General features: G+C 41.9%; 1 protein-coding gene across 1 annotated transcript in view; it reads right to left on the bottom strand.

Annotated features, from left to right (window-relative positions):
* Positions 1 to 26,487, bottom strand: part of DNAH9 (dynein axonemal heavy chain 9) — a 1,479,259-nt gene that overhangs the window by 811,754 nt on the left and 641,018 nt on the right. The window contains exons 40-41 of the mRNA XM_085616775.1: positions 19,981 to 20,083; positions 18,051 to 18,290 (exon numbers count right to left, since the gene is read on the bottom strand). Of these exons, the coding sequence (XP_085472901.1) occupies positions 18,051 to 18,290; positions 19,981 to 20,083 (343 nt within the window). The remainder of the gene's footprint in view (positions 1 to 18,050; positions 18,291 to 19,980; positions 20,084 to 26,487) is intronic.

Below are 26,487 nucleotides of genomic sequence, written 5' to 3'. Positions count from 1 at the left end.
ACACAATTAGGAAAGTGCTCTGCCAATTCCAAGTTTGACACAGCCAGAAAAGAATGGCTGATGTTCATAAACTCCAGGATTCACAGCTAAATTAAACCCAAAGTATATTGTTTGTGACATGAAATAGGACAGAAGTGTTACAATTGTACACACAAGATGTCTGCTATGTGGCATTTTCTGACCATTTATAATACGTTTCCTTTACATAGTCTTACAACCTCATACAGGGTGCTGTTAAAAAAAATCAGGTGGGAACTTTTTTGTCATTAGTTAGGGAGTGTCCAGAAGTCATTTTAACCCACTGGTTAGTGAAACCTACAAAGGTGGAACTTCACCTACATCTCACCAGAAAACACTTTGGACCTAGGGTTGAATAGAAAAAGACTGGACTAGCTGTTGTAGACCTGTTTGGGGACTCGAATGTTTGGACCTACTCCCACTGGTACCCAGGGCTAAGAAGTTGTTGGCTGACCTCACGGCGCTACTTGGGCACAACAAATCTTCAAGATAATTTTTCCTGAAGTGACCAGCTGACCAGTAGCAATTGGAGCTGGATTGGCCCTGGTAGAGCTTCAGCTACAATGAGTCCTTCACCCCACCATCTCTCTCTAAGGTCCTGGACCAAGAGGAGCTGCTCTAGGAAATCTGAAAAGTTTGGACATAGAAAATATTTAGCCTTCCAAAACTTCTGGAGCATCAGCGGGCCTTGCAGCAAATATGACTGATTTCGATACAGCTCCCGGCTTACCCCGCTGGTGGATTTTGAGCTCCATAAAAAGCTAAGTCCGACGGTAGGAATCTTAACCAGGCAAAGGACCAAAAAGTGTCTGCCTGACTTGAAGACTTTAACTTTTCTCAACTTTCATAAATTAGATGTGGAATTTTTATTGTGTTGTATTTTGACTTATTAACTGTTTTGTTACTGCGAATTACTTCACACATTTCCAAAATTAAGCCAGTCTGCTGTGTGCCATAGCTACTAAGGGTTTGAGTCCAGATTACAATTATTGAAACTGTTTTTTACGTTAACAAATTTGTGGCTTTCTTCCTTGTGATGGACTCCTATCAACCCCAATTAATAATCCACATTCTTACAATCATTTTATGTCATGTACTGCATGAATTAGGTTTCGCCTTGCAAACCACCCCAACTGTAACATGAATCGTAAAATAGTTTTGATGTTTTGTACAACATTTCTCTTAGAATGGATACTGAATTTCAATGTATACATAAAGGTCGCTCAAATTCAAAATGCACCTGATAGCTTTTTACTACAATCAAAAGCACAAGAGAAAATACAATTCTGCAACCTGTATCCTGATTCCCCCCAATGGTTTCCAGGATCCAACTGCAGATTCAACTTGGTAATATGGAGGCAGGCTATTTTTTCATTGAGACAAGTCATGACTTGGAAATCAAGGTAGTACTAGTCCAACAGCCTTTCTTCTTTCCCCCTGCCTTTTTTTATGTTGTGTGCAAGTTGCATGCACCCAAATATAAGTATGTTTTAAGCTCGCATTAAGGGTAGTGAATATTATTTGGACAAGTTAATTATGCAATCAAATTATGGTGAAATGTAGTAAAGTATAATGAGTTATGAAACTAACCATACAAAATCAGTCCTTTGCTCAATGTGCCACAGAACTCAGACTATATACCTCATTGATGAGGCCTAATTATGCCGAAACTGGTCTGGAGTTGCTTGTGTCGCTACTCAAAGGGGACCTGGCCTGGCAGTTAAGGCTGGACTCTTCCTACTGTACCAAGATCAAGGTTGATTTGTATATGGCTGGTTACTGCCTGGAATGGCATGGTGGGAAAAGGTGATGGACTGATATCTGACTCTAAGTAATTCCCAGGCTCAAAGAAAAGATTCAAGCATTCATCCATCATTTTTGTTTTGTATGCTTTCATCACAGCGATGGCCAAAATTTGCCAGGTATGCCTAAATGTGGGTCCCAAGTTCACTGTGCAGCTGGACTATGGCTGTGCCTTAGTAAAGAGAACTCACTAAGCCAAACCCAGTCTGGGATTGCTTGTTTTCAAATTGAGAGAGGGCCTGGCCTGGTATTTTGGGGTGGTCGGTTTCTATCGGAGCAAGACCAAGGCTTATTTAGATATGGCTTGTTCATTTCTGAGGTGGTGTTGTGGGCAAATAAAAGATTCATTTGAATGTGGCCGTGAGTAAATACCATTGGTTGTGAATAATGTATGCATTCCACTCATCATTTTTTCACTTCCTCTGAAAAAATATATGTTGGAAGGACCACCGTGAATAGGGTGAGCTTTATGATGTACATTAATCAACAGCCCTGTGGCGAATGGGTCACTTGTTAATGGTTTCTAACGCCAGATCCTAATACTCTGTCACCAGTAACCGAATACTTCACTGACCTTGAAATGAGGCAGGGAAACCATGAGTTTCTTGAGCAGGATGCCCATAAATTAGTGAGAAGCAAAAGGAACAAATGATGGATGGAATGCTGAACAAAGCAAACATTCACCCCCAGTCACAAAGATCTGGGTTTAATCCATTGTTCTTTTGCTCCCCATGCCATTCCAGTTTAAACCCAGCCATAAGAAAATCATTCTTGACCCTGTTCCCCATGGGAACAATCCAGCCCAAACTGCCAAGCCAGGTCCTTCCTAGAGCGAAAACAAGCATCCTGAGACCAGTTTTGGGGCATCACCCCTCATCAGCCAGGCTAGCTTGAATCCAGTGAGGCAGTGATCACGGACCCACGTCTTGGCATACCCTTCCTATTTAGGGTGAAAAAAAAGCAAAAGAAAAACAATGATGGATGAAATGCTGAACAATGCAAACATTCACCCCCGTCACATGGATCTGGGTTTAATCCATTGTTCTTTTGCTCACCATGTTACTCAACATTTTGTCCATCAACTGTTCTTTTTTGCATTTGTCACCCAGAGTGGAACGGGTATGCCCAGACGTGGGTTCCGTGCTTTCCATGCCACTGGAATCAAGCTATCCTGGCTGATGAGGGGTGAAATCCCAAAACCGGTTCCAGGATGCTTGTGTTCAGTCCAGGGAGGACCTGGTCTGGCAGTTCGGACTGGACAGTTCCCATGTGGAACAGGGTCAAGACTGGGTTGGCATGGTGAGAAAAACAACAATGGATTTAGGCCCAGATCTCTGTACAAGGGTGAATATTTGACATTGTTCAACATTCTGTCCATCAATTGTTCTTTTTTCATTCCCCAATTAGTGAAGCCATGGGTATCCACATTCTGGCTTGGGATTTCACTTTGACATAGAGATCCTAATCAAGGTAAAACTCAGTATGAACAGAATTTAGTAACCTGCCACCATCAACTCAAATAACTAGAGAATTTTAAAAGAGTAGACAGCCAGCTGCATTGCACACTAGGATGCAAATAAAGTAGGTTGAGGATAAACATTCATATTTATATGAACAGTAACACGCGAGTGTTTATGGTACTGAACGGAGAGAGCTTGCTGTCAGTCTTACCGAGATATTGCGCCAGCAAATGCGATAATGTAGTATCACAAAAACGGCACATTAAAGAGAAACAGACGTCTATCTAATTGATTAATTATTCATAATAGTTCAGCTTTTTAAAGTGGGAGGGAAAAATGCATTATAAGATGCAGCTGTTATTCAGATTTTTGTTGTAATTTGTGCTTTTACCCATCAATCATCTTCAAAGGGACGGATGGGAAGGTATATATATAAATTGCAATAAAGAAATATTAACCAAAGATCACATTTTGATTTTGCCGAAATCAGCAGGATCTGGGACAGGCCGAGCTATTTCTATTTCAAATATGCAATATGAGGGACAGGGAAATCTAAAAGGATCTTGCAAGACTTCCTTTTGCTGCTGGTGACGAGTACATTAGGAGGATATTACAAACTATCAACAATGGTGAGCTCAGCTGCCCTGGACCTTTTCCACAAGCAGTAAGTTAAAGGGAAACAGCATTAATTAAATGATTTGTCATACATTCAGCTGTGGACATATTTAATAGCGCAGAGAGGTAGTGCCAGACTGTTAGCCAGCGTATTTTCTCCCACTCTGTTACCATCTTTCAGGTCTATTGTAGCAGCAGCCTCATTAGGCTGACAACTGGTCCCCCGCATAACACAAATCAAAACTGAATCGGATTTTATAGTATGAAAGATGAACAGAATGCCCACTTTGTGGCAGGAAATCTAACTGACTGCAATGTATTTCAGAAAAGTTGTTCCTCCTCTGGCGTTGTATCACACCTTAACATTACGGCAAATTGATTGTATAAATATTTAGCCCAGAAACATTTTGGTGAGTCATGCAAATGCCAATTATTACCCAATAACCCTACTACCAAGATGTCCATTCAACAATTAACCGAAAGGGCAGTCCTGAGAGAAGAAAACAAAATATTGTTCAATCTTATGGATACTGCGTGCAGTAAAGAGGAAACTAAGGAAAATATTTTGCGTCTCGTGTGCAAAGATTCAAAACAAGAAATCGTAAATTGCGACTAATAATTTTCAATTTGAACTTTCTTATTTGCAGCGCACTAAAATGGATTCAGTAAAAGTAGTTGTAATTTGTGCACAGAATTCTACCCAATGCATTTGTATTTTGCAAATCAACTTATCTACTAATAGGTGGGTCCTCAAAATAACGAACCGTAGGCGCTGACAATTCGACCTACCTCATGCATGAGTTAGGCTTGGAAATTGCAACCCACTACGATTCGCCACAATCAGAGTGATGGTATCACTGGTGTGGTGACCTCCTTGGGTCAACATACCTCCTTGTCTATGATTGCTTTTAGATAAAGCAATCTTTTATTTTTTAAATGCAGCCCATTTTCCATAAAGTAAAATGGGACACATTAAAAAAAAAAAATTAAAAAATGTTACACAAACCTTTTTTATTTTTTTGAAGTGGGAAGTGGTGCTGTGGACCATTATTTACTCCTAAAAACGATTTTGTCAACATTCACAAGGAAAGTGGTCCCTTGAGGACTCCTTCACTTTTGCAATTGGCTTACTACCGCCTTTGAGTTTGTAGTAAAATAGAAATGTTTTGTAATCGGATTTAGGTATCAAAACATTATTTCATACCATAAACAATAAGGGGCAGATTTACAAGCCCCTTGCGCTACTTTTGCGTCACTTTTAACATGAGAAAAGTGACGCAAAAGTGGCGCAAGGGGCTTGTAAATCTGCCCCTTAGTATTTAGAAGGGACACCCTAAACATGACCATTCCAAATAATGATTTAATCTTTGCTTAACCCAATAATTTTCTAAATCGTTAAATGGGTTTAGTACACTTCAAAAAGTGTTTTATTGATCACAACCCCTGAGATTTACCGAATCTGAGGGCATGCGACTGGTAAAACTCTTTGTACAAGAGGCCCTAGATAGTTCTCAATTTATCGACCTAGTAAGATTTGTAGATTCATTCAATCACCCTGCCAGGCCGTTCACCACTGTTTTGGGCACAGAAGTATCATATTTATTTACATAAATAAGTCTCCACCTAGCTTGAGTATCCCCATTAGTTGGTTTAGAATCCTTGGTTTATTCTATTTAGTTTTAGCACTCTATCGCAGATAAGAACTGCCTATGTCATCTCGCCAGAAGATGATGGACTTTGGAAATGATACTCGGGGACAAATCAGTCACTAGCTGTTGTGAAGCAACACTTACAGAAATAATGTGGTCTAAGTCCACAGAACCACCTTCAACCGTAATAGAGGATTCCCCTAACACAAGTACTCATCCTCCTTGTAGTACTAATAGTTGCTACAAAGGGTTGTTTTCCATAATAGATCCTGCAGCTTCGCTTTATGGCAGGCTCCAATGGGAAAAAACATTGAAATTATCAAAATTTTGCTGTTGACTGACAGACAAACTCGCATCGCAAGGACCCAACCCTCACCACTCTGGTAGAGAAGTAATGTCGGCAGGATGTCAGGCAGCTTCACTTTGGCTAGAGTCTTGTGACAGAAGGATGGATGTGACATATGACAACAAGGTTGCAATTCAAACTAACTTTGGGTATCTTGTAGTGCACTCCATTGAGGTGGGAGTCTTATCATTGGTATTTGAGACACAATTTGGTCAAAAAAGTCAACTTTTATTTGACTTTCTTTACCTGGCAGCTTTCTTATATTTGATACACTTCACAGTAATTTGTTATTTCCTTTCTAATGTTTCATTCTAATTTTTTATGTCCGATTTCGAGACTTTTACGCAGGGGTTACCAGTTGCTACACAGACTCAAAGATTTTCACGTCTTCGACTCAGAGCAATTGCGCGATGTGTCCTAACATTGCCAAAACCCCGGTACTTGAAGGCTACATATTTTTGGCACGGCTCAAAACATGTCAGGACCCCCAGACTGCAAATAATTTCATCGGCTCGGTCGTACATGAAATTTTTAGACTATTAACATTTGCACAAAAAAAGATCGCATAAAAAGACATACATAAGCATAACATACATTAATCATGTGTGATCTCTAAGCCCAAATGAAGAGTGTAGCTCCTTGGGGAAGAGAAATTGATTGTTCTAAACTAATACCATTTTAGACTACTTACTCTCCCGAAAACAGTGGACAAATAACAGAAAAAGAAATACATATTTTTGGGTAAGTACTTTCTCGACAGAAAGAGCAACATGGGCAAATTGTCAGAGCTATGTGATCAGAAAAGAATTTGAGATGGCTACAATGTGCAGGTGACACTGGACTACAAAAGTAAGAACTGCTGTACCAATATGTTTTACTCCAGATCTTTATATTCATAAACGTAAAACTCCACACAAGGTTATATAAAAATAGCCTTTGTATTATCTATGAAACACATCAGAGCATAATCACATAGGTACACTGTACCACATTGAACAGGTAAGTAATACAACAACCAGTAACTACTGTTAAAGGCACCTAGCAGAATCACGTTATGCATCAATCACATTAGGCATAAACCCCCTTTAGGCATAAACCAGAATATGCATCAATCATGAGCAAAAACATCATCAATACATCAGGCCCCTCTTAGGCATAACCATCACAGTTGATGAGAACAACTACTGGCAATAGAGCACCTTCAGCAACATCATACCCAGCAGTGTACCTTAGCAAACACTAATAACAGGCCCACTTTATAAATGCATGAGGCCTTAGGCATAACATCATTTTCTGCCATCCTTGTACATATCCGGAAGGTCCATATATCATAGACCCATCATGCTCCCCTGAGGCATAGGCAAGCAAGTCTCCACACTAGCTTCCCAGGTGCAGCCAGGACATGTGTGGCAACTCTGAATCCAGGGCCCCTACTGGGCTCGCCCTGTGATGCCACTCCAAAATGCCCCCAACATCCAGCTGCCCGCGACCATGCGGCGCAGCTTCGATGGTGTAAATAGATGAGGGAATTACGTTGGTTCTACAACAGCACCAGGGTGATGACATCCAATGGACCCTCGGGACCGAAAAACAACAGTGCTGCCCGCTCTCTTGAAAGGGGCACCCCTGAGACTGACCACTGCCGCAGAGAAGCTCCTCACTGAGCCTCGGGGCAGGAAACTCCCCTATTCACGATTTAGCTCCAAGCACCACCTCGCACTGGGGAATTCTTTTGCCGTTGTCGGCCAACTGCTTTCGTAGGCGGGGCTAATGAAGATGCACCTACGTCGACTCTCCCTATGGTTGCCTGCATCCAGGTGGCGTTGTGCAGCAGTGGTTCCAAAGAGCTGCGGTGTCCTGCATCGGGGCTGCATTGCATAGCCGCGGATCGATGAGGAGATGCGCTTTGTGTGACAGTTCTACTCAAAATACCACCGCTGGACTGGCAGAGCACCTTCAGGCTCACTTCCAAGGGTCCAGGACTGGGGTGGCACTACTCGGGGGACAAGACTCACAGCAGGCAGAGTCCAAGTGCAGATTTCAAGGTGGTTAGAGCATTTTCTGTCCCTGAGGCTCCGATCAGGAGTTCTGTCAACTAGCCCTTGAAGTCAATCCGGTGGTCTTGTGTTCAAGATGCATATACGCAGAAGGGCAGCAGAGTAATGGTCTTTTTGCAGCAGAGCAGCACAGCAATACTTCTCAGAGTCTTCCACAGGTCCAAATGTATACTTAGGGGATGGGTGTGAGGGTCTACTATTTATAGCTGCTGCCCACTTTGAAGTAGGAGAAATTTCTAGAGTCGTCTCCCTACAGAGTTGTCCGGAGTTTCCTGCCTCCCTGCCCTGGCCCCAGCTTGTCTGGGGCACACAAGACTAGTGTGCAACCCTTTATGAGTGTGCTGTGGTAGGTGACAACTCCTTCCCCCTTTCAAGTCAGAGATAACCAATCTTTCAAACACCAATTATCCTTTTGTCTCACTATCTGGGAACAATAAACAAAGACAAACTGACAGCTACACCTCGTCAAGTGACCCAGGATACAAGCTGCAGGCACCAAATGGTTGAGCCAACACCAGCTTTCTAAAAGTGGCATTTTCAGAATTGTGAACTAAAATTGATCTTTTCCATTAAAGAGGGTTTTGAATTCCAATTCTTCAGCCACTAAACTTGGCATTCCTACTAGTTCCAAACTGTAAGTTATCACTTAATAAATGTAATAACGTAACCCAATGTTATACTATAGGAGAGGTAGGCCTGGCAGTAGTGGAAAACGGATTTAGGAGTTTTTCACTACCAGGACATGTAAAAGTTATAAAGAACATGTCATATTATTTAAATACCCTGCACCCTGCACTATGGCCTGTTTAGGGCCTACCCTAGGGTTGACTTATATGTATTAACAAGCATTAGCAAAAAAAATAGGTCTCAGCAATGCCCAAGCGTTTGGCCTTGGCAATATGAATGTCTCTTAGCCATGTTGTCTAGCAGCACATCTGCTGTTAAGCATGGTTGAAAGTCACTGAAAGCCCAGAAGAGGTGTGGCACAGCGGCCAGGGGGGATGACTCTGGTGCGCAGAGCTCACAGTTTGATCGCCGGCAGCAGCTCAGTTCAGCACCATGTGACTCTTAGCAATAGTTCACATAATCTCCCCGAAGGCCACCAGAGCCTTGAGAGCCTCAGGGGTGAGTAGTTTGTGCTCTACAGATACTGAATTCACAGGATGTTGAGCCGACGCAGATTCTCTTCGCCCCCCATGCTGATTTTATTTTTCTGCCCCTCCTAACACTTAAAAGCGCTATGATTTGGCCTGCACTGGCTGCTTAATATTGCTTTTTTCAGTAACTTTCATTCATACTTAACAGCAAATGTTCTGCTGGACAACATGCTGATCCTGCTTCAATTAAAGTTATTTTTCCCCCTTCCTTGTGCTCCATTACCTTTGGGTTGTGTTTGGCTCTATATAAAACAGCACCAAAACAAAGTAACTGGTGCTTATGTAAAACACTTCAATACCTTTGGGTGGTGTTGGCACTACATAAAACTGAACAAAGTAAAAAAATTTGAAAAGCAGAGTCGGGGTGGAGGGGTTCTGGGGGAAGAGTGGATCTGTGCATAGGGAGTTCGGCGTAGGCAAGCTGCGACAGGCGATAGATTGACAGGCAACCAACAGCAATGCAGTCTGCCACTGAGAGATTAAGTCATTACTCTTACGTTGTCCTCGTGTGGCGTAAGGGCCAGAGCTGCCGACTATGGAGCTGGGAAACCGGATTCGAGTTTCGGTGTTAGCTAAACATCCTTGATTCTGGGCAAATCACTCCATGCCTACAAAAATGTATGTGTCCTTGTGTAAAGGAACTGGTGCTATTGTAAAGCGCTCCAATACCTTCAGGTGGTGTTGGTGCTAAATAAAACTGCACACAAAAAAACCCGAAAGAATCACAGTGTTAGGCTTGTTTATAGTAGTGAACATGAGGAAATATTGCATCGGCAACCCCATTCAAATGACAACTTTTGCCATGGACACTGAGGGGCAGACAGACCTTGATGACATCAAGACTCAGCCTGGCTCCTTTGTAGAGAATTCAAGTTAAGAAACAATGGTGCACGGAAACACTGTATCGGTGAATGTGCAAAAAGTAAAATAGTGTCCCGATGGGAGAAATTTGAAGAAATAGAGTGTCACCATATAAAATGAGAACCAACAAGGTGAGACACTAACAGTTCAATCTTTCACACAGGAGAAACGTGACTATGCAATCACAGCAGAAGAAACAGGTACTTTTAGAAGCTCTGACATGCCCTATGATAATGCATACCTGATTCACTTAAGATCTGATTTTCAAGCTATAAACACCATTGCCAACCAACCCCATATGGTGTAAACACCCACTTCTAGCACCCACACACGCGTAAAATAAACTGAGACTAGACATGTGCCATGTAATACCAGCCGTGCACACATGCTACACACAGCATGTAAGCTATTAACTAACAGGACATTAAAAGGCAGAACACTATCACTCACTAGAAAGAAACAGACTACAATGGGGGGTTTAAAGCAGTGACAGGGTTGGGGGAGTGGGTGATTTGTAGATGAACAAACACCAGGAGGTGCAAGGGAGAAGGCAGAGATGGGGGGGGGATTGGAGGGGAAATGGAAAGCAGCAACAAAATGAAAAGTATTGACAGAAGAGGGGATGAATTGTGGACGGGGCAAGCACCGGGAGGTGCAAGGGAGCAAGCAGTGACAGAAGGAAGGACGTGGGAGAAATAAAAAGCAACAATGGGAAAAGGAGTGACTGGAGAGGGGGTTATCCGTGGATGGGGAATGAAGGTGGGTAGGTGGGTGGTAAAAGCATGAGCAATGTGCAGAGTGCTGAAAAAAAGTAGGTCCTAAAATGGTTGCAAAAACGGGAGTAGTGGATGTTTACAAGTGCTTGGTCCATGCTCGGGGGGCGGAGCTAAACACAAAAATAGGCATCACCATGCATTTCAGGGACAAATGGTGATGAAGAATATGAGACAGATGATGGAGTGAGCAAATAGGAAGCCTGTGGACAAGCGGATGTCCACCGATTAAACAGAGAATATCTCTTCAACACAGCGCATGTGCTATCTAGCCAAAACCTAATAAGGAAGGTTTGGGCCTGGCAACAGGTTTATTTTGCCAGGTTGGATTGACAGTTTAAAACTGCACACACAGGCTGCAATGGCAGGCCTGAGAATTGTTTAAAAAGCTTCTAGGTGGGTGGCACAACAGGTTCTGCAGCCCACTAGTAGCATTTAATTTACATACTCTGGATATACATAGTACCACATTATTAGGGACTAACAAGTGAATTAAATGTGCTGTTTGGGTTGTTGCCAATTCTACCATGTTTGAGAGATCCAGCACAAGCATCTTCGCACTGGTTAGCAGTGGTAAAGTGTGCAGGGTCCTACAAGCCAACAAAACCCTGTTATTAAAACAGGAGGGTGAAGGCAAATATTTTAGGGATGACCGTTTCAAGAGCGCCACTTCCAGTACCTTGATACTAGATTGAAATGTGTCTCTTACGTACTAACGGCCCCAGAAGATTCAGTCTCTCATTATATGTTCAATAGCATCGCAATGGTCAAATATTGGCCAATATTTGCCCTTCACCATAGGAACATATACTTGCACATGGCCCTACAGTAGCACATATTTAAAAATGTAATTTTGCTAAAAGTTCTGGAGTTGGAGATTAACCACTGCTAGACTGGAGATAGAGGCCTTTCTTTGTTTGTTGAGACAATTGGCTGATGTCAGGGTTAGATGAGCTCAGAAATCCTGAAATTGTCAGGCCTTGAATGCTGTGCTGAGATTTGCAGTACACAATGTTCTTAAACCACATACATGATTAGCTTTTGCTGAGGGCTACACACTCCAAGGGTGCTTTCCCAGGCTCCGGAATAATTTGGTTCTCTTTTCAGGGCAGCAAATAAAGGGAATGGCATTTCAGACAATATAATTGTAAAACTGCCATAAAATAAATCATTGGATTTCATTTTCTAAATATTTGTTTGTCGGGTAAATGCTCCAAATCACTCCAAGAGGGGTACTGCTGTCTTGCTATACCCTGTCAGCGCAATACTGGTTTAGTACCAAATGTTTTAGTTCTCAATTACAGGTCCAGCATGAAATAACTAGATTATCTTGCTGAGTCTAATTTGACACTTATAGATTTATATATTACATAAGTCAAATGTTTTTACCCCTTCACGTGTTCCAATATATGAGTATCTGCTCCACAGACGCCCTGAAAATATTCCACTCTTTTAATCCAATGATGTTCACTGTAGGTACATGAAAATAGGGTTCATGCTAGCTAGTTTTTTGGCATAACCACTAAGTAAATCATGTAGGGTAATTGTATGCACATTTCTCCGATTTGCATGTCCAAAGAATCTTACATTAGTCCTTTCTTCCAAGACCCTCATTATTCTCCCTTACTCCATATTCAAAATGTTTTCATGTCTGATACATGTTTCATCCATGCATATATTTGTGAATTTTCAAACAGAGGATTGTCCTGTTATGTCACCTTATATCCCCCTTGAGAACTCATTGTCCCGAAACGACTCCGTGCAGCCAGTCAGCTACCGGCACATCTCCATTTTGGGCTGATTCAAGCCCCGTGAATGAATCCCGCTCTCAACCTTGAGACTCAGACTCCATGCGCTGAACACGCTTCCTACTGCGGGCTGATTAGAGCCCCCCCTCCCAATGGGTAATCCCCATATTTCCAGCTCAGACCATTCCTGACCACCCTTCTCTTGAGGCTTGTCACCAGGGACCCCCTCTCCTTTAACAACTGTATTACCCTTTATAATATGTCTCTCTGGCTCACTGTATCCCCCAAAGTCCTGATGGTGATACCATTATTTTTATTGGGATCGAAACACCATTGACTTTAATAACACAAACCCAACATGATTGTTTAGAACTTGCTGTAACAGGCTGTGCTGTTCTTGTGTTTGTTGATACACTTGTTGATCACAATTTACAACTTGAGTGTATCACTTCAAAAGAGAGTACCAAGTGCATTTGTTTTGCACCAATATTCATTGAGCTATGGGACTTGAAATTGTTTTTTCATAAATTTCTTTGATAAATTATATTGAATAAATTATATTCACCATTCGGTTCTTTGATCAAAAGGAGTGTTACTATGGAGCAGTGTACTTTTGGTTATAGTTATGACCCCAGGTCCCCAGCAATCCTTGAGTCTCCCTTGTTGAAATAAACGTTTTATGTATGTCAGGGCATTATTCCTATTCATTTCCACATTTTATCTTCAAACATTTTCTTTGGATGCAGTGCTTGTTTAGAATGGTGTTCACCTAATATGAATAATATTTACTGTTGCATGGCAGATCCCACTAATTTTACCACATGCAATTTCACAAAATGAAATAAGTTTGGACCTGCTCATCCATATTATCCAATAGCTAAGGGTCTAGATATTTGAGGATATTTGAGGATGTTCTTGAGATACCATATTTTTGGACCATCATGAATGTATTTTCACTAACAAAGGTTTCCCCAGCAACAATTGATTTTTATTTTTGATAATTTAGAGAGATGTGTAGAAATCCATGAAACAATGACAAGTAGCCAAACAATATTATTAATTTAACTGGATGGGTTCAGACTCCACCGTTGAAACTTTTATGAGTTGTTAATTGTAACCTTCAAATCAGTGGATGGATTTTAGCAACTTCGGGAAGAGACTTTCAATTTATTCGCATGATAACTATTAAACGGAGTATGGTCCAAACTGTCCTTTATTAATCTAAAAGGCCATGAAAATTGACAATTAAAAATATGACAAAAAGGAGTTTATTCTCCAAAATTGCTAAGAATATGTTTGAAGAAGCATTTCATGACTATTAGATCAGCTGTGAAAATATAAGAGATGACCAACCATTGATTAGACCTCATTATCCACTTCTCAATGCAGTAACAGTAGTAAATGTCCCCAGTAGAATGCGCGGAGTAGTTAATGATCTATCTCTATGTTGTGGCTTCCCACCATTACAACTGTTTGAGTCTCCTGTATGTATCTGCAAGGAGAACCCCTCCCTCCAGGTCATTATGGGTACTGCGTCCAGTCTTGGACTTTTGTGTGATGCAGGCCTAATACATTCTGGGTGCTGAAATCTTAACTTACTTCTATTGAACTAATTGGGGTAAAACACCTGAAATCAATGATTTGTAGGTGGAAGATTCAGGACTGGAGACGGTGTCTATAATGAACTGGAGTGAGCTCATTCAGATTCTTACTGAAACTGAGAATGCAGGTAAACAACAGTAGTTAAAGCCAGGATTCTGAATAATCTGTTCAGCTTTGCCAATCTTAGCATTCCATACAGGGTGCTAATTAATGTTAAATAATAAAAAAAAGTATGGCATAATCTTAGCCATAAGGCCTGTGGAGTTCTAAACCTCAAGCATTAATTAATAACAACCAGGGAGTGACTATCAGCAGTCAGGTGAATAGAGATGGGATAAAAAAACTCTAGGCGGTGTTTGTTATATAGGTACCTTTTGAAGATGAGGTCTTACATCATATGCAATCCATCTGGATTGAACACATATCCATGTCTATTAATCAATTATGCACCATGATATTTTGCCGATAATGCGGCCACTAAAGCCTCATTATGGTTCTAATTCACAAACTTTTCTATGAGTAGTTGTGACTTACTCTTGGCATACACCTGGATTTCCAGGAGCGTGTGAAACCTATTCAATGAGGAAAGCTTTGTGAATCTGTGAGCTACTTAGTGGAATTCTGAATACTGACAATTCTATCATTAATGAAAGTTTATCATTAATAACTTCTTGAATCCCATCCCTGTTACCTACCCTATAACATAATTCATCTTTATTTAATTTTGACAATTTTTTTCTAAGGTTACTACAGAACATGTGTTCTGCACAGTAGACTGCTAATTGTTCATACATTTATTACATGTGTACACTAATGGACATGTCAAATGATTTTTACATTTTTGTAGATGGTTTAATATTTGGCATTCTTTCACAAATGGTTCTGTACCTCTTCTTCAGTCTACAAGAAATGGATTTCTGACCCAATTATCTTTTTTAATTGATGATATCTTGAACAGCACTTTGACCCAAGCAAGCATATCCAACAGCCTGATCTGAAGGGTCAATTAATCTAAATGCATATAGAAACCAGGTCACATGAAGATGCCATCAAAATATGATTTCTTGTACATTTTCCTTTATAAGGAGAGCCTACTCTTCTTTTTGAAGGGTCACAAATGTGCTTCTATGATATCATAATTCCTAAAATGTAAATCAATGATTGATTATCCATTTATTGGTTTCAGTGCTCAATTATTAAAGCTGCTAATACAGCTGAATGTGTTGACTATACATATATTGTCTAGAATTTAGCTAGTGTAAACTGGAATCCAGTTATTGCATTCCTACTTTGGTAATGTACAGAATCAAGTTACCAGTAGAAGCCTTTGTGCAAAAGGACCCACTCTAAAATTGACTATTATTATTTGTCATCCTTATTGCAACAGCAAAATTTTAAAAAACTGAGGAGAATTTGATATCAATTTCACATCAAGATGACCCTTTGTAACATCTCTCCCTGTTGCTTCACTGTTTTCTCTGCTGTAATTCAATGTTGTTTAATATTGTTTATCTTGCTCATTTTGTTTTGGTTAAATTTGTAGTGCTCTCCTCTGTCTAGTCCCTCTACTTTGTTTGCTGTCTGCTGTAATATCTTGTCTTGCACTATTACCCACTGCTTACCCACTGCTTAGCCCTCTGTTTATTTTTAGTTTTAACATTAGACTGCAAGTTCGTTTTTCCTCTGTTTAGTTTGAGCTTAATATTAGCCTGTTAAGTTCATATTGCCTGTGTTTCCTGCTGTCGTAACTCTGCTGCCTATCCCACTTCCCACTCACATTTCCCAATGTTTTTCTACTGCATCTCCCTCCCACTTCACGCCAGCCCCGCCCACCACCACACAGTGCCCTTTCCTCCTCCCAGGACTAACTTAACGGAGGCCGCAGCATGACCCCATTGAGCAAGTCATTTCTGCCAGCTCCCCCTGCTGCTGTTCTCTCTGCTGTAATTCAATGATGTTTAATATTGTTTATCCTGCTCATTTTGTTTTGGAAAGTTTGAATTGCTCCCCTCTGTCTAGTCCCTATACTTGCACTGTCTTCTGTACCATTTTGTATTGCACTGTTACCCACTGGTTAGCCCTCTGTTTATATTTAGTTTTAACATAGACTATACGTTTGTTTTTGCCTTATTTTTCCTCTGTTTATCTTTAGTTTAATATTAGACTGTTAAATTCGGATTGCCTGTGTTTCCTACTGGTGTAACTCGCCAGATTGCCCTGTTTGCTTATCAAGCTGTTTTCCACCACATCTCCCTCCCGCTTCCCGCCTTGTGCCAGCCCCACCCTCCACAACACAGTGTTCCTCCCTCCTTGCAGGATCTACTTAATGGGGTCCGCAGCATGGCCACGCCACTGATGCACCTTCTGTGCCCATCCACACCTGTACCAGGCCCAGTGCCACAAACCCTGGCTCTCCTGCTACTTGCAGATACATCGCCTTCAAGTTCCGAGGCCTGGACCCCAGACACCGCAAAAACTGCTGCCACACCTCTCCATGATCAATGGTAGGGCCTTTTTCTTGCCGGCAGTGTTTCCCTTCCTGCAACACCAGAGCACCAGCACACATGATGACCAATACCACCATGCCGACCACCACTGCTTCAGAACAACTAAACTGTTTCCTGCTCAACGCACAATCACTCTGCAAGCGTGCCACAGAGATCTGTGACACAATCACCTCCCTCACTCCGACGTCATCTTCCTCATTGAGACCTGGTTCGACCCAGTATCCACGCCCAACATTGCCTCAGCAATGCCTGACAGCTACAAGATAGCACACCAAGACTGCATCAATAAACACGGATGGGGAAATGCCCTTATCCACAAAGAAACCATCCACTGAAGCACCACCACAGACAACACCACTGTGATCATGGAACATCTCAAATTCCAACTCCAATTCAATAGCAAAACTACCATCAGAGGCCCCCTCACCTACAGACCTCCACGACCATTCCACAGCTTCTGCAAAGCCATCACCTAATTCATTGCCCCGCTTGCCATTGACTCCAAACACAACATCTTCCTCAGAGATCTCAATTTTCACCTTTCTGACCTGAAGGACACCAACAACGCAAACCTCCTCGAAAGCATGAACAACATCAGGCTCATCCAACTAATCACCTACCCTGCACACACAGCGCAGGGCACACACTTTTTGTTCACGTTATTTGTAGTGTATACATCACTCTCTAAGGACTTAACCAGGGAAGATCTCAGCATGATATTATTCTGAGATATTAACTTACAATTGTTGAAAATGGAGAGGTGAGCATCTCGGGGAAATGTTGAATACTGATCATTTCTAGTTGTGCTTTGATTCTTGAGCAAAAAATCATTATTAAAAGCACATCTCATGTGTGTTCAGAAATTGTCATAGATTGCTAAATGACAGACACACAGGATTAAGTATTGAAGTCGATCAATTCAGCACCTTATCAACTGAAGGAATGCAACAACCAATCTAGAGCTGAATGGCATTATAGATCATCGCTATTTTGCAAAGACTGTATAGTATCTTGACTCCCTAACCACCTGAGTGATGCAATATTCAGCATTCCTGTGTCTTTGAACATTCCTACTTTCTCAGTCATTTTTCATTTTTTCAATGGAAGGTCTTTTCTCCCTTCTTCAATTGATATTGCCTACCATGAACAGTAGAGCTCAGGTATACGATATCCCAAATATAGAATTAAGCCATTCATATTTCTCTCAAGGTAGCGCAATATAAGGATATCGCAGTACGTATGCATGCTTGAGTAAACACAATTATGCCAGTAACTCATGGAAAGAACAAATGAACTTTGAAATCAGTTGATTATGAGGCATGTTTTTAAACTGAAAATGTTTCTGAGCTTAATCTAAACACAAACAAGCATATATCGTCTGAGCAAAAGAAGCGTCCTTAATTAAGGGTGCATTTAAACACTATACAAATAAGTAAAAGTTGAGAGCATCTTACCTGAAAAATATTGGAGAAATCTCTCAGATTGAATATATAATGGAATTTGATTGCTGTAGGCAAGAACTGAGAGGCAATCTTTTGGTGTAAGGCCAGAGCTAAGTTTATCAATTGCTGTGATGACTTCTGCAGGGGCAAGGAAAAGTTTCCAGTCTTCAGGTGCTGGATTAATATGGTATTGTAGATGGTGGACAAGGCATCCGTGCCAGGAAACGACAGAGCAAAAACGCTAAAATGGCGCTGGATGAGAAAGAGAACAAATTGATACTTTGTAGCTTGTCACTTACATTGGATGTTGTTTTCTTACATATTTGAAGGTTCAGTATGCAGTTTATTAGGGTTAGAGAATTAGGGGTCTGGCAGTTTATGTAGCCATTGCCAGTAACACTATTACATTTATCTGTTTACAGCTGGTTGAAGTAAATAGGCCTTTCTTTTATTAAATACATGCATGTTTTTAAGATGCTCAAATCATTGACTTTTTCTCCCTGGTATACTTCAGCATTATGCCCCTCCTTCCACCTGTGTCATCATCTAGGTGCTGCTTAGTGGCCAGTTAGAAATGAGCCACTCCAATATGATCAACAATGAAAATCCTAAATCCATTTTCAAAACAACCAATTTGGTATTTACAATATGGATGGCATTGTGGCATGTGCTGGAGCAGGAGGTGCTTTAATGCATTTTAAGACAGACTTCATTGTATAGAGCCGCAGGACAACTCTAAAAAATCTAGGCAGTGAGACATCTTGTTGGCCTTGGACGGTGATAGTTTGGAGGCTATTTGGCTATGTGGTGAATAGAGGAGGGATTAGAGAAGCAAACGGGTTACAGAGAATTCAGCCAGGAAAAGACATTAAACATATTGTGCAGTGAGGCTAAGAGCTGGCTTCAGGTAATATGTGGCTATTACAGTATCGTGTTATTGGAAGACTGAGGGTATTTGAAAAATGAGAGGGTTTAGAGTGTGTGAGATCTCAGAGGGATTTCGCATATTGAGGAGAAAGAAGCGGTAATGGGATGGTGTGAAGGAGAGTACAGAGCAGATATAGGGTAGAGATAACCCTAATTAAACTGAATATGGGCCTGGATTCCGAACAAAATAATTTTCCTCTTTAAGTGCTGGTATTTGTGCAGAGCCTGGTACTTCCATTGTGGTTAAAAACATAATATCATTTGCCTAAGAAAATGGGAGTCGGGTACAGACCAAGCATTTTAAACTCTAGTTCTGAAGAGATTCCATGAGGTATTCAGACTTTTGGACGCCTCGGTCTAATGCAAGCAGAATGCCGCCTAAGTAGAAGTTCTGCAGCACAATGTGGGAGTAAGGAGCACATCACCGAAGTAAGATATTGCACTGGACTTGGGTTGTTACAGAGCAGTAAAATCTAAAGGTTTCCCAGCGCTTGTCATCTGTGACCAGTGAACATAAGGTCTATTAGAAAAAACAGTGTTCATCAATTAGTGGAATTGCAGGGGAATCTAATTTGAGAGGTGGAGCAATATATTGGATCATCTTAGAGTACCAATAGATTGATGGGGCTAAACATCACCAATCTGTGAACCTGGCAAGCCGCTGAATTAAGAGAGCTCTTCGAACTGGACAATGCTCATGTCGCCTCATGGGTGAAAAAATTGGCAACGTTTAGCTCAAACACCGCTCAAGGCAGCCAACATCGTTTGGCCAAAATAAAGGAAATTGACCAAAGTGCTCAGAGATGCTGTTTGGCCTGACATCATGTGACATGGTTAATTGGAAAGAACATCTATATTCACACACACATTCTACCAACCTGAATGTATAGAGAGTGAAGTAAAAGATACCAGACATTGTAAAAAGAGAAACATTTAAGCACATGTGCACATGGTTTCCAACAAAATCATTGAAGTATGAGCATTGCTAATATTCTGAAAAATCAAGCAGGTATACCTGAAGTCGCGGGTTGATGGTAAAGCTGCCAGCTGTGGGGTTCATGCAGGCGATGTACTGCGCGTTCATTATTTCCTTCAGGGACAACTTGTTTCTGTCATACCTTTTGGAGCAAGAGAAATGTAATAAGCTAAAGAGGCCAGTGACCAACCAGCCACATCATGTTCAGATGATGCCTGAAAGGGTACACTTTCAGTTTTTAGCCTATCAGGTTTACTACAGAGATCTCCTCATTGAGAATATAGTTTCAGGTGTTGAGCTAGTGTGAAAGGACACATTAATCATAAGAAGCATCGCAAAACATGAAGCCATGAGTCAGGAAATACAGCTTTTAAAAATATCTAATAATATGCAGGCTCATGGATTCTGAAAAACAAAGAATCAATTTTCAAAATCCATATTATCACACTAAATCAATTGCTATGAAAACTTCATGCCGCTCAGAACTCTGGAAACTAAAGATTATACTCTGTCGCCTTGAGTCGTGTTCCTGTAAGCTGTGAGGAATGTTCACAATCACCAGAGCCCAAAATCACCGGCTTCATGTGTTTCCTTCAGATCAAACCCTGCTCGCAGCCACTAACAACAGTATTCTGCTCCTGGCATCTATTGATCCTCGCGGACAACCAGCCCATCGCCTCCCATGCCTTTCTCCACAAAATCCTGGAACAAACCTGCAATAATGTGGAAAGTGAACTAAAATAAAGGCTTCAATCTCCCCCCTCCCCACCACATAAGGTCAGCCGGGTCATTTATGGATATCAGCAAGAAACTGAAATCCTGGTTCTTCAACTGTTCCTTCTTGCAGAACCCGCACCTACTCCGCACTTGGATGCCCTCTTGGGTGGCAAGTTTTGCACTCTACAAATCCACACTACATTACATGGGAGTCACTGGATTCCCTGGGCATTCATTCTGCACCTGAATCTATCTATGGGGAGCAGTAGGCCCGGGATATCGAGTTTGTATGTAATTCTGCAGATTTTATCTGTGAAAAAGGCAATTACATCGCTAATGTTTATTAAAAATCACTATATTGCTTTCAAAAGAGGAATGAATATGTATTTTTATACAAGAGAAAATTATCACACGACTCTGCTGACTTGAGTGATGTAGGTGGGCTGAGTTCCCTTCTTCAGATCATTGAGAACTGGAATGTAGAAAACTTCAAAAGCCTAAAAGGCGCTAAATAAGACTTTTAGCCTCGTAGTACCGACTTTAGACCTTACTGGTCACTTATGCGTAATTACCATACTGCCTCGCCATCATCCAGGTCTAGAGGTTTAGGACATACCTAAAGTGCAACTCCCTGCTTACTGAGTTTCTGCTCATACATAGCAACAACCAACTGCAACATGAGCAGAACTGGGTCTCAGCAAACACGGTGATGGATTCTACCCCCTGCTCAAAGAGTGCGCCAAATCACTAAGGATTCACATCAACACCAATTGAGGCTAGTTGTATCTTCTGAAAGCTTTTCTCCCTTAAACTTACATTAGAACAACCATCAAAACATGGTGCACAGACAGAAGGATTGCCCTGGTAACTGGCATCCCACACAAACATCTGATGCTGAGGAAGTGAGCTGTTCACATTGCTGCTTGATTAAGAGATTCCGGAAATGTTACAGACATGCCGTCATTTCAAGGAATGCCTCTGATTTGCTCTATCAGCACACATCAAATTCAAGAACTGCGGAGACCCTTACAACAGTGTAACCTTATAAAACACACCATACCTGGGAAGAAAAATCAAGATCCCCAGGGGACAGAGCAACAAAGGTAGAAGAACGCTCACCCGGCTAAAAGTGCTGGTAAGCCAAGACAAGACACAAGGTATACTATAACCCTACCATCTGTAACTACCTCCACAAAGAGATCCACCAACCTATGTCACTCCTCAATTTCAGGTAAAAACCGAAGGTATTCCTCTTCAAACAATTCCAAATGCCTCACTTCCCTTCACACAGCCGCGGTCCATGCAGGTAACAGCTGTGGGGTGGTGGGGCCAGGTAAGGGGGGATTTCAAGGAACGATGCAGAGGGAAAATGAAATAAATAATAAATGTTCCCTCTGCATCGTCCCTCGAAATCCCCCCTTACCCCACCCTACCGCCCCACCGCTGGTACCTGCACGGACCACGGCTGCCTTCACACCCAGCCAGCGGAGGCTCCTCTGCTCTGGAGGAGAAGCATCAACCCCCATCCCCCCACCCACCCCCCAACCACGCCAGCTGCATCAAAACGGCAGTAAAGGACAAATAAATCGATAATAAACACGTTTTATTTTTCCTTTCCTGCCGAGTCTTTGGGGGCGGGGCCATGGAATGACAGACTGTAGGAAGACTGGTGGGCACTGTTGTCAGTGTGCATGATGGTTTGGCTGGCCTGTCTCAGACAGGTCAAACCATCATGGGCACTGAAGCTGCTCCGACCTGAGCTGTGTTGCCAGGTTGGAGACAGCAGGCACAGGCTCCCATGCTCACAGGGAGCACAAATGCAGACCGCTCAGGCCAGTCCTGACGCTGCTCTCATGGCATGAGAGCAGCGTCAGAATTGGCCGCAGTGGAGTTTGGGAGCCTGTAATAGCGAGGAGAGGAACTGAAGAGCGCAAAGAAAACGGCTGCAGGTAAGTTTTTTTTTTGTCGTCCGGTGACCCACCCCCGCCACAACACCAGCTGCTACTGCACCCAGCCTTAAGTTCTTTAAATTGGCTTGCAAAAATTCGCTAGTCTGGCCATTTCCATTGGAATCTCCAAATTAAAATGAAGTTTAATTGCGTATGAACAGGTACAAGTGCCATATTTTAAAAACAGAGGTTATATTAAAGTGCAACATGCGTAGTTCAATTGAGGGCAGATGCAAATCAGGTGAGCCATAGATTCCTCGTACTGATGAAACAGTCTGCAGGTGGTGACCACCTCTACAGATTTCCAGCGAATATTTATATCTTTTGTTGGCAGTACCATGAGTCTGACTGACAGAATTTGCTTTAAAATTGATTTGTTCAGGGCTGAGTCAATTTATGGCTGTCTCAAGGTATCCTTATAGGAGCTAGCAAAGAGCCTGATATTGCAGCTGGAGGACTCTATTAGCCTCATATCATCTTGCTTGGATAATAGTCTTACTTGTTTCTTTAAAATGGTTTTTAAAATTCCTGGTTGGTGGATGAAATCCTGCCAGTTGGATAGGTCAAGGGTCAGTTCAGTGCAGGCAGTGAGTAGGCCGTCAGCCAAGAATTTTCACCTTTCATGAAGATTTCCTTCAAAATTGCTTACATTGTATTTGGGGGGGCTGCACATGCCCCTCAATAGTATTGAATAATCGATGCCCGATGTTCGTAAGATTGTTTATTTAACCCGAATTCCAGCTGTACCAAGGCATTCCGGGCATGGGTGGGTATCTGAAAAATCCGTTTAAATGCTCAGCAATTGGCAGACTCCATGGTGTTAAATAGTGCTACAGGAAAGACTAGTTGGCCACAGGAAATTGAGGGAGGTAACTTGGCTCTTATAACCTTTCAGATTGGCTCAGTTGTCGGGCTGCGCAGTCTGGAGTTGAGTTTGCAGACGGCGTACGTCACCGCTTTAGCTTTTGAATCTATGGATGCAGTGTGTGCAGTGGGCTTGCCGTTGCTCATAATCCAAACTCCCAGATAGTTGTATTTAGATGTTGCTGTTATTTTCAAGTGGCCCTGTTTCCATTGATGTTTGAGTTGGTTAGCATATTTTCCAAAGATCACTACCTCTGTTTTACTTGCGTTTGCTGTTAAATCATTTTAGTAGTAATAAATGCTTAGTGCGTCTAGTGCTTTTGCATACCCGTCTTAGTGTGATCCATTAAGACCATGTCGTCAGCGTACTGCATTAAAAACAGTCTAGTAAATCCAATTTTAGGATCTAACAGGTTGGCTTTTGATATTGATTTGCCAAGGTATGCAGTATATAAATTGAAGAGCAGGGGCGCCAGTACACAGCCTTGTTTCAGCCCTCGGTCCGTTACACTTTATTTGTGGCTGTGTTCCGGGTTAATTTCACCTGTACCCAGGTTTTGGTGTAAACTGCAATGATGGCATTCAGCAGCATGTTCGGAATCCCCCAGTTTTGTAGTTTTTGCCAGAGCAGATTCCTGTTGACACAGTCAAACACCACAGAGTAGTCTATGAAGCATGAGAAGAGAGGATGCTGTTTTTTCTGGGTGTACTGTTCTACCAGGTACGCTAGGGCTAGAGTGTTATCCAATGTTGATGCTCCTGCCTTAAAGCCAGATTGGTAAACTGGTAATATTCCGTCCTCGTTAACCCAGTTTTGTAGATCTTGTAAGAGGAGGCTTGCGTATCCCTTTGCCTCGATATCCAAAAGGGCTATCAGCCTGTAGTTGATTAGAACTCCAGTGTCGCCTTTTTTGTGGATTGGTTGTAATAGGGAGCTTTTCCAGGCTTCAGGAATTGTTGAGTTAGTCATGCAGAACTGGTATAATGGGGTGAGCATAGTTGCCCAAAATTCATGGTCCTCTTTAAAAAGGTGTCCAGGTAGGCTGCTGGGCCCCGGGGCCCGTCCCTTCTGATGTTCTTTAATATTAATATCACACGATTGTGCATGTCAAGAGATTCAGTTATTTCTTCCATAGTAGTATGATTGACGTTGTGCACACTAGTGCATGTGAAGGGTCGTTGATGGTATGGAAGGGTGTTATAAGAAGACTTGCAGTACAGCGTATTCACATGGTTGATCCATGTGTGACTTGCGACTCCATTACGCCGGTCATGGCTGTGCCCGGACAACCTATTGATGTATAGCCAAAATTCTGCTTGTCTGCTTGGGGTCAACAGACTCAAGATGTGCAAATACTGGGAATCTTCTTGTTGACTTTTGAAGTTCCATATGTTTCTTCTGTGTAAGTTCCTGGCTGTCAACTCTGTCATCTCTCTCCCGCTTGTAGTTGTGATTGGCTGGTCTTAGTCCCTTCTTGCTTAGTTGAATTTTTTGTACCTTGGTTAAAATTGGCAGCACACCCTTCCTCTTGAGTCAGGCCAATGGTTTGGTTTTTTTGCCTAGTAGAAGGCGATACAGCTCCGGCAGCTATTTTGTCCCATTCTCAGGGATATTCCCCTCAATGTAATCGTTGTTAAGTATTGGCCAATTGTTTTTCCAGGCTGCCAGGCTGTATATGTCAATTTTGTTCCACTTTAGTCGACTCAGGAGCACGTGTATTTCCTTCCCATGCAACGAACCCAGGGGAGTGATGTGCAGGAGGTTAACTGTTTGGAGAGAAATAGCTGTAACCAGTGGGAGATGATCACTGGTCTGCTGCACTGGTTTTAGGAATTCTACCACTTATTCATGCAGGCAATTACACATAAAGATATGATCAATTGTTGATTTGTTTTTTCCTGGAAATCTTTAGTCATAACATGGTTGGCGACTTTTGTCTCTTGTACTGACCTTAGACTATAAGTGTTTAAAAATGTATTAAGTACATTTCCAGCACGGTCCCTGGGTGATGGAGCATCTGTTACTGTCCCCAGGTTGTGAGTATTAAAGTCCAAACCATTATGATCCCACAATTCGGGTAGTTGCTGAAAAGCTCTTCGAGTGTATTACCCAGATCCCTCATCTTGCCATGTCGAGGTGTATCTTTGCAGTTGAAATAAACATTCAAAAGTAGAATCGTTATTGGGGAACAGTTCAGTTTCAAGCCTTGCAGGTATAAGGCTTGGACCATATCCGTGCTTATTGGAGATTTCGCGGACGTTATGGTAGTGCCTAAGCTTACGTATATAGATAGGCCCCTGATGGCCTTGCAAATACATTAAGCTTTTTTGCTGGGTGTTGAAATTCCTCAAATCCTGGTATGGGCAATGGAGTGAGCAGTTAGGTTTCTTGGAGACACAACAGGTCCCCAATCTGTAAGAATTTGAAGGCAGCTCTGTTCTGTAGTGTGGTTTTCAGTCCGTATACGTTCCATGAAATCACTTTTATGATCTTGTTAATTCTGCTCACAAGCCAGTTGATTCTCTTTATGCTAGGAGCAGTTTGATTGTTGACCTGACCGAGTCGTTGCAGCTCCATCCTGGACATATATGTACGGCTTGATTTTTTCTCTTTCACTGATTTTACGTCCTGTTGCAACAGAATTAGGTGAGAAATGTGTTCTTAAATTAGGGAATGATCTGGGACAAGCAGCTTGGCTTGTCCCTTTTAAGATGGACTTTCTCTGCATCTGTGTATTTCTGTTGCTGAGTCTGCCCATTAACATGTGTGGGTATTTTTCCTCTTGTGGCTCCTGTACGCTAATCGCCCATTTCGCGAATTGTTCCTTTTCTTTTTTGATCATTTGGGCTATCATGTTGTTTTTCCATGTTACTGTTGTAGATTCCCTTGTTGTATTACTGCTCAGGGCCTTGAATTGGACTCGAATTAGATCTTCTGTTGTAATAGATGATAACTCTGGAATGTACTTTGTAAGATGTTAGCCCTATTTAATATATCAGAACTTCCACAGGATGT

The sequence above is a fragment of the Triturus cristatus genome, chromosome 7 (assembly GCF_964204655.1).
Source record: "Triturus cristatus chromosome 7, aTriCri1.1, whole genome shotgun sequence".
NCBI lineage: Eukaryota > Metazoa > Chordata > Amphibia > Caudata > Salamandridae > Triturus > Triturus cristatus.
Note: the sequence above shows the minus strand (reverse complement) of the source record. Positions and strands in the feature narration are given on the sequence as shown.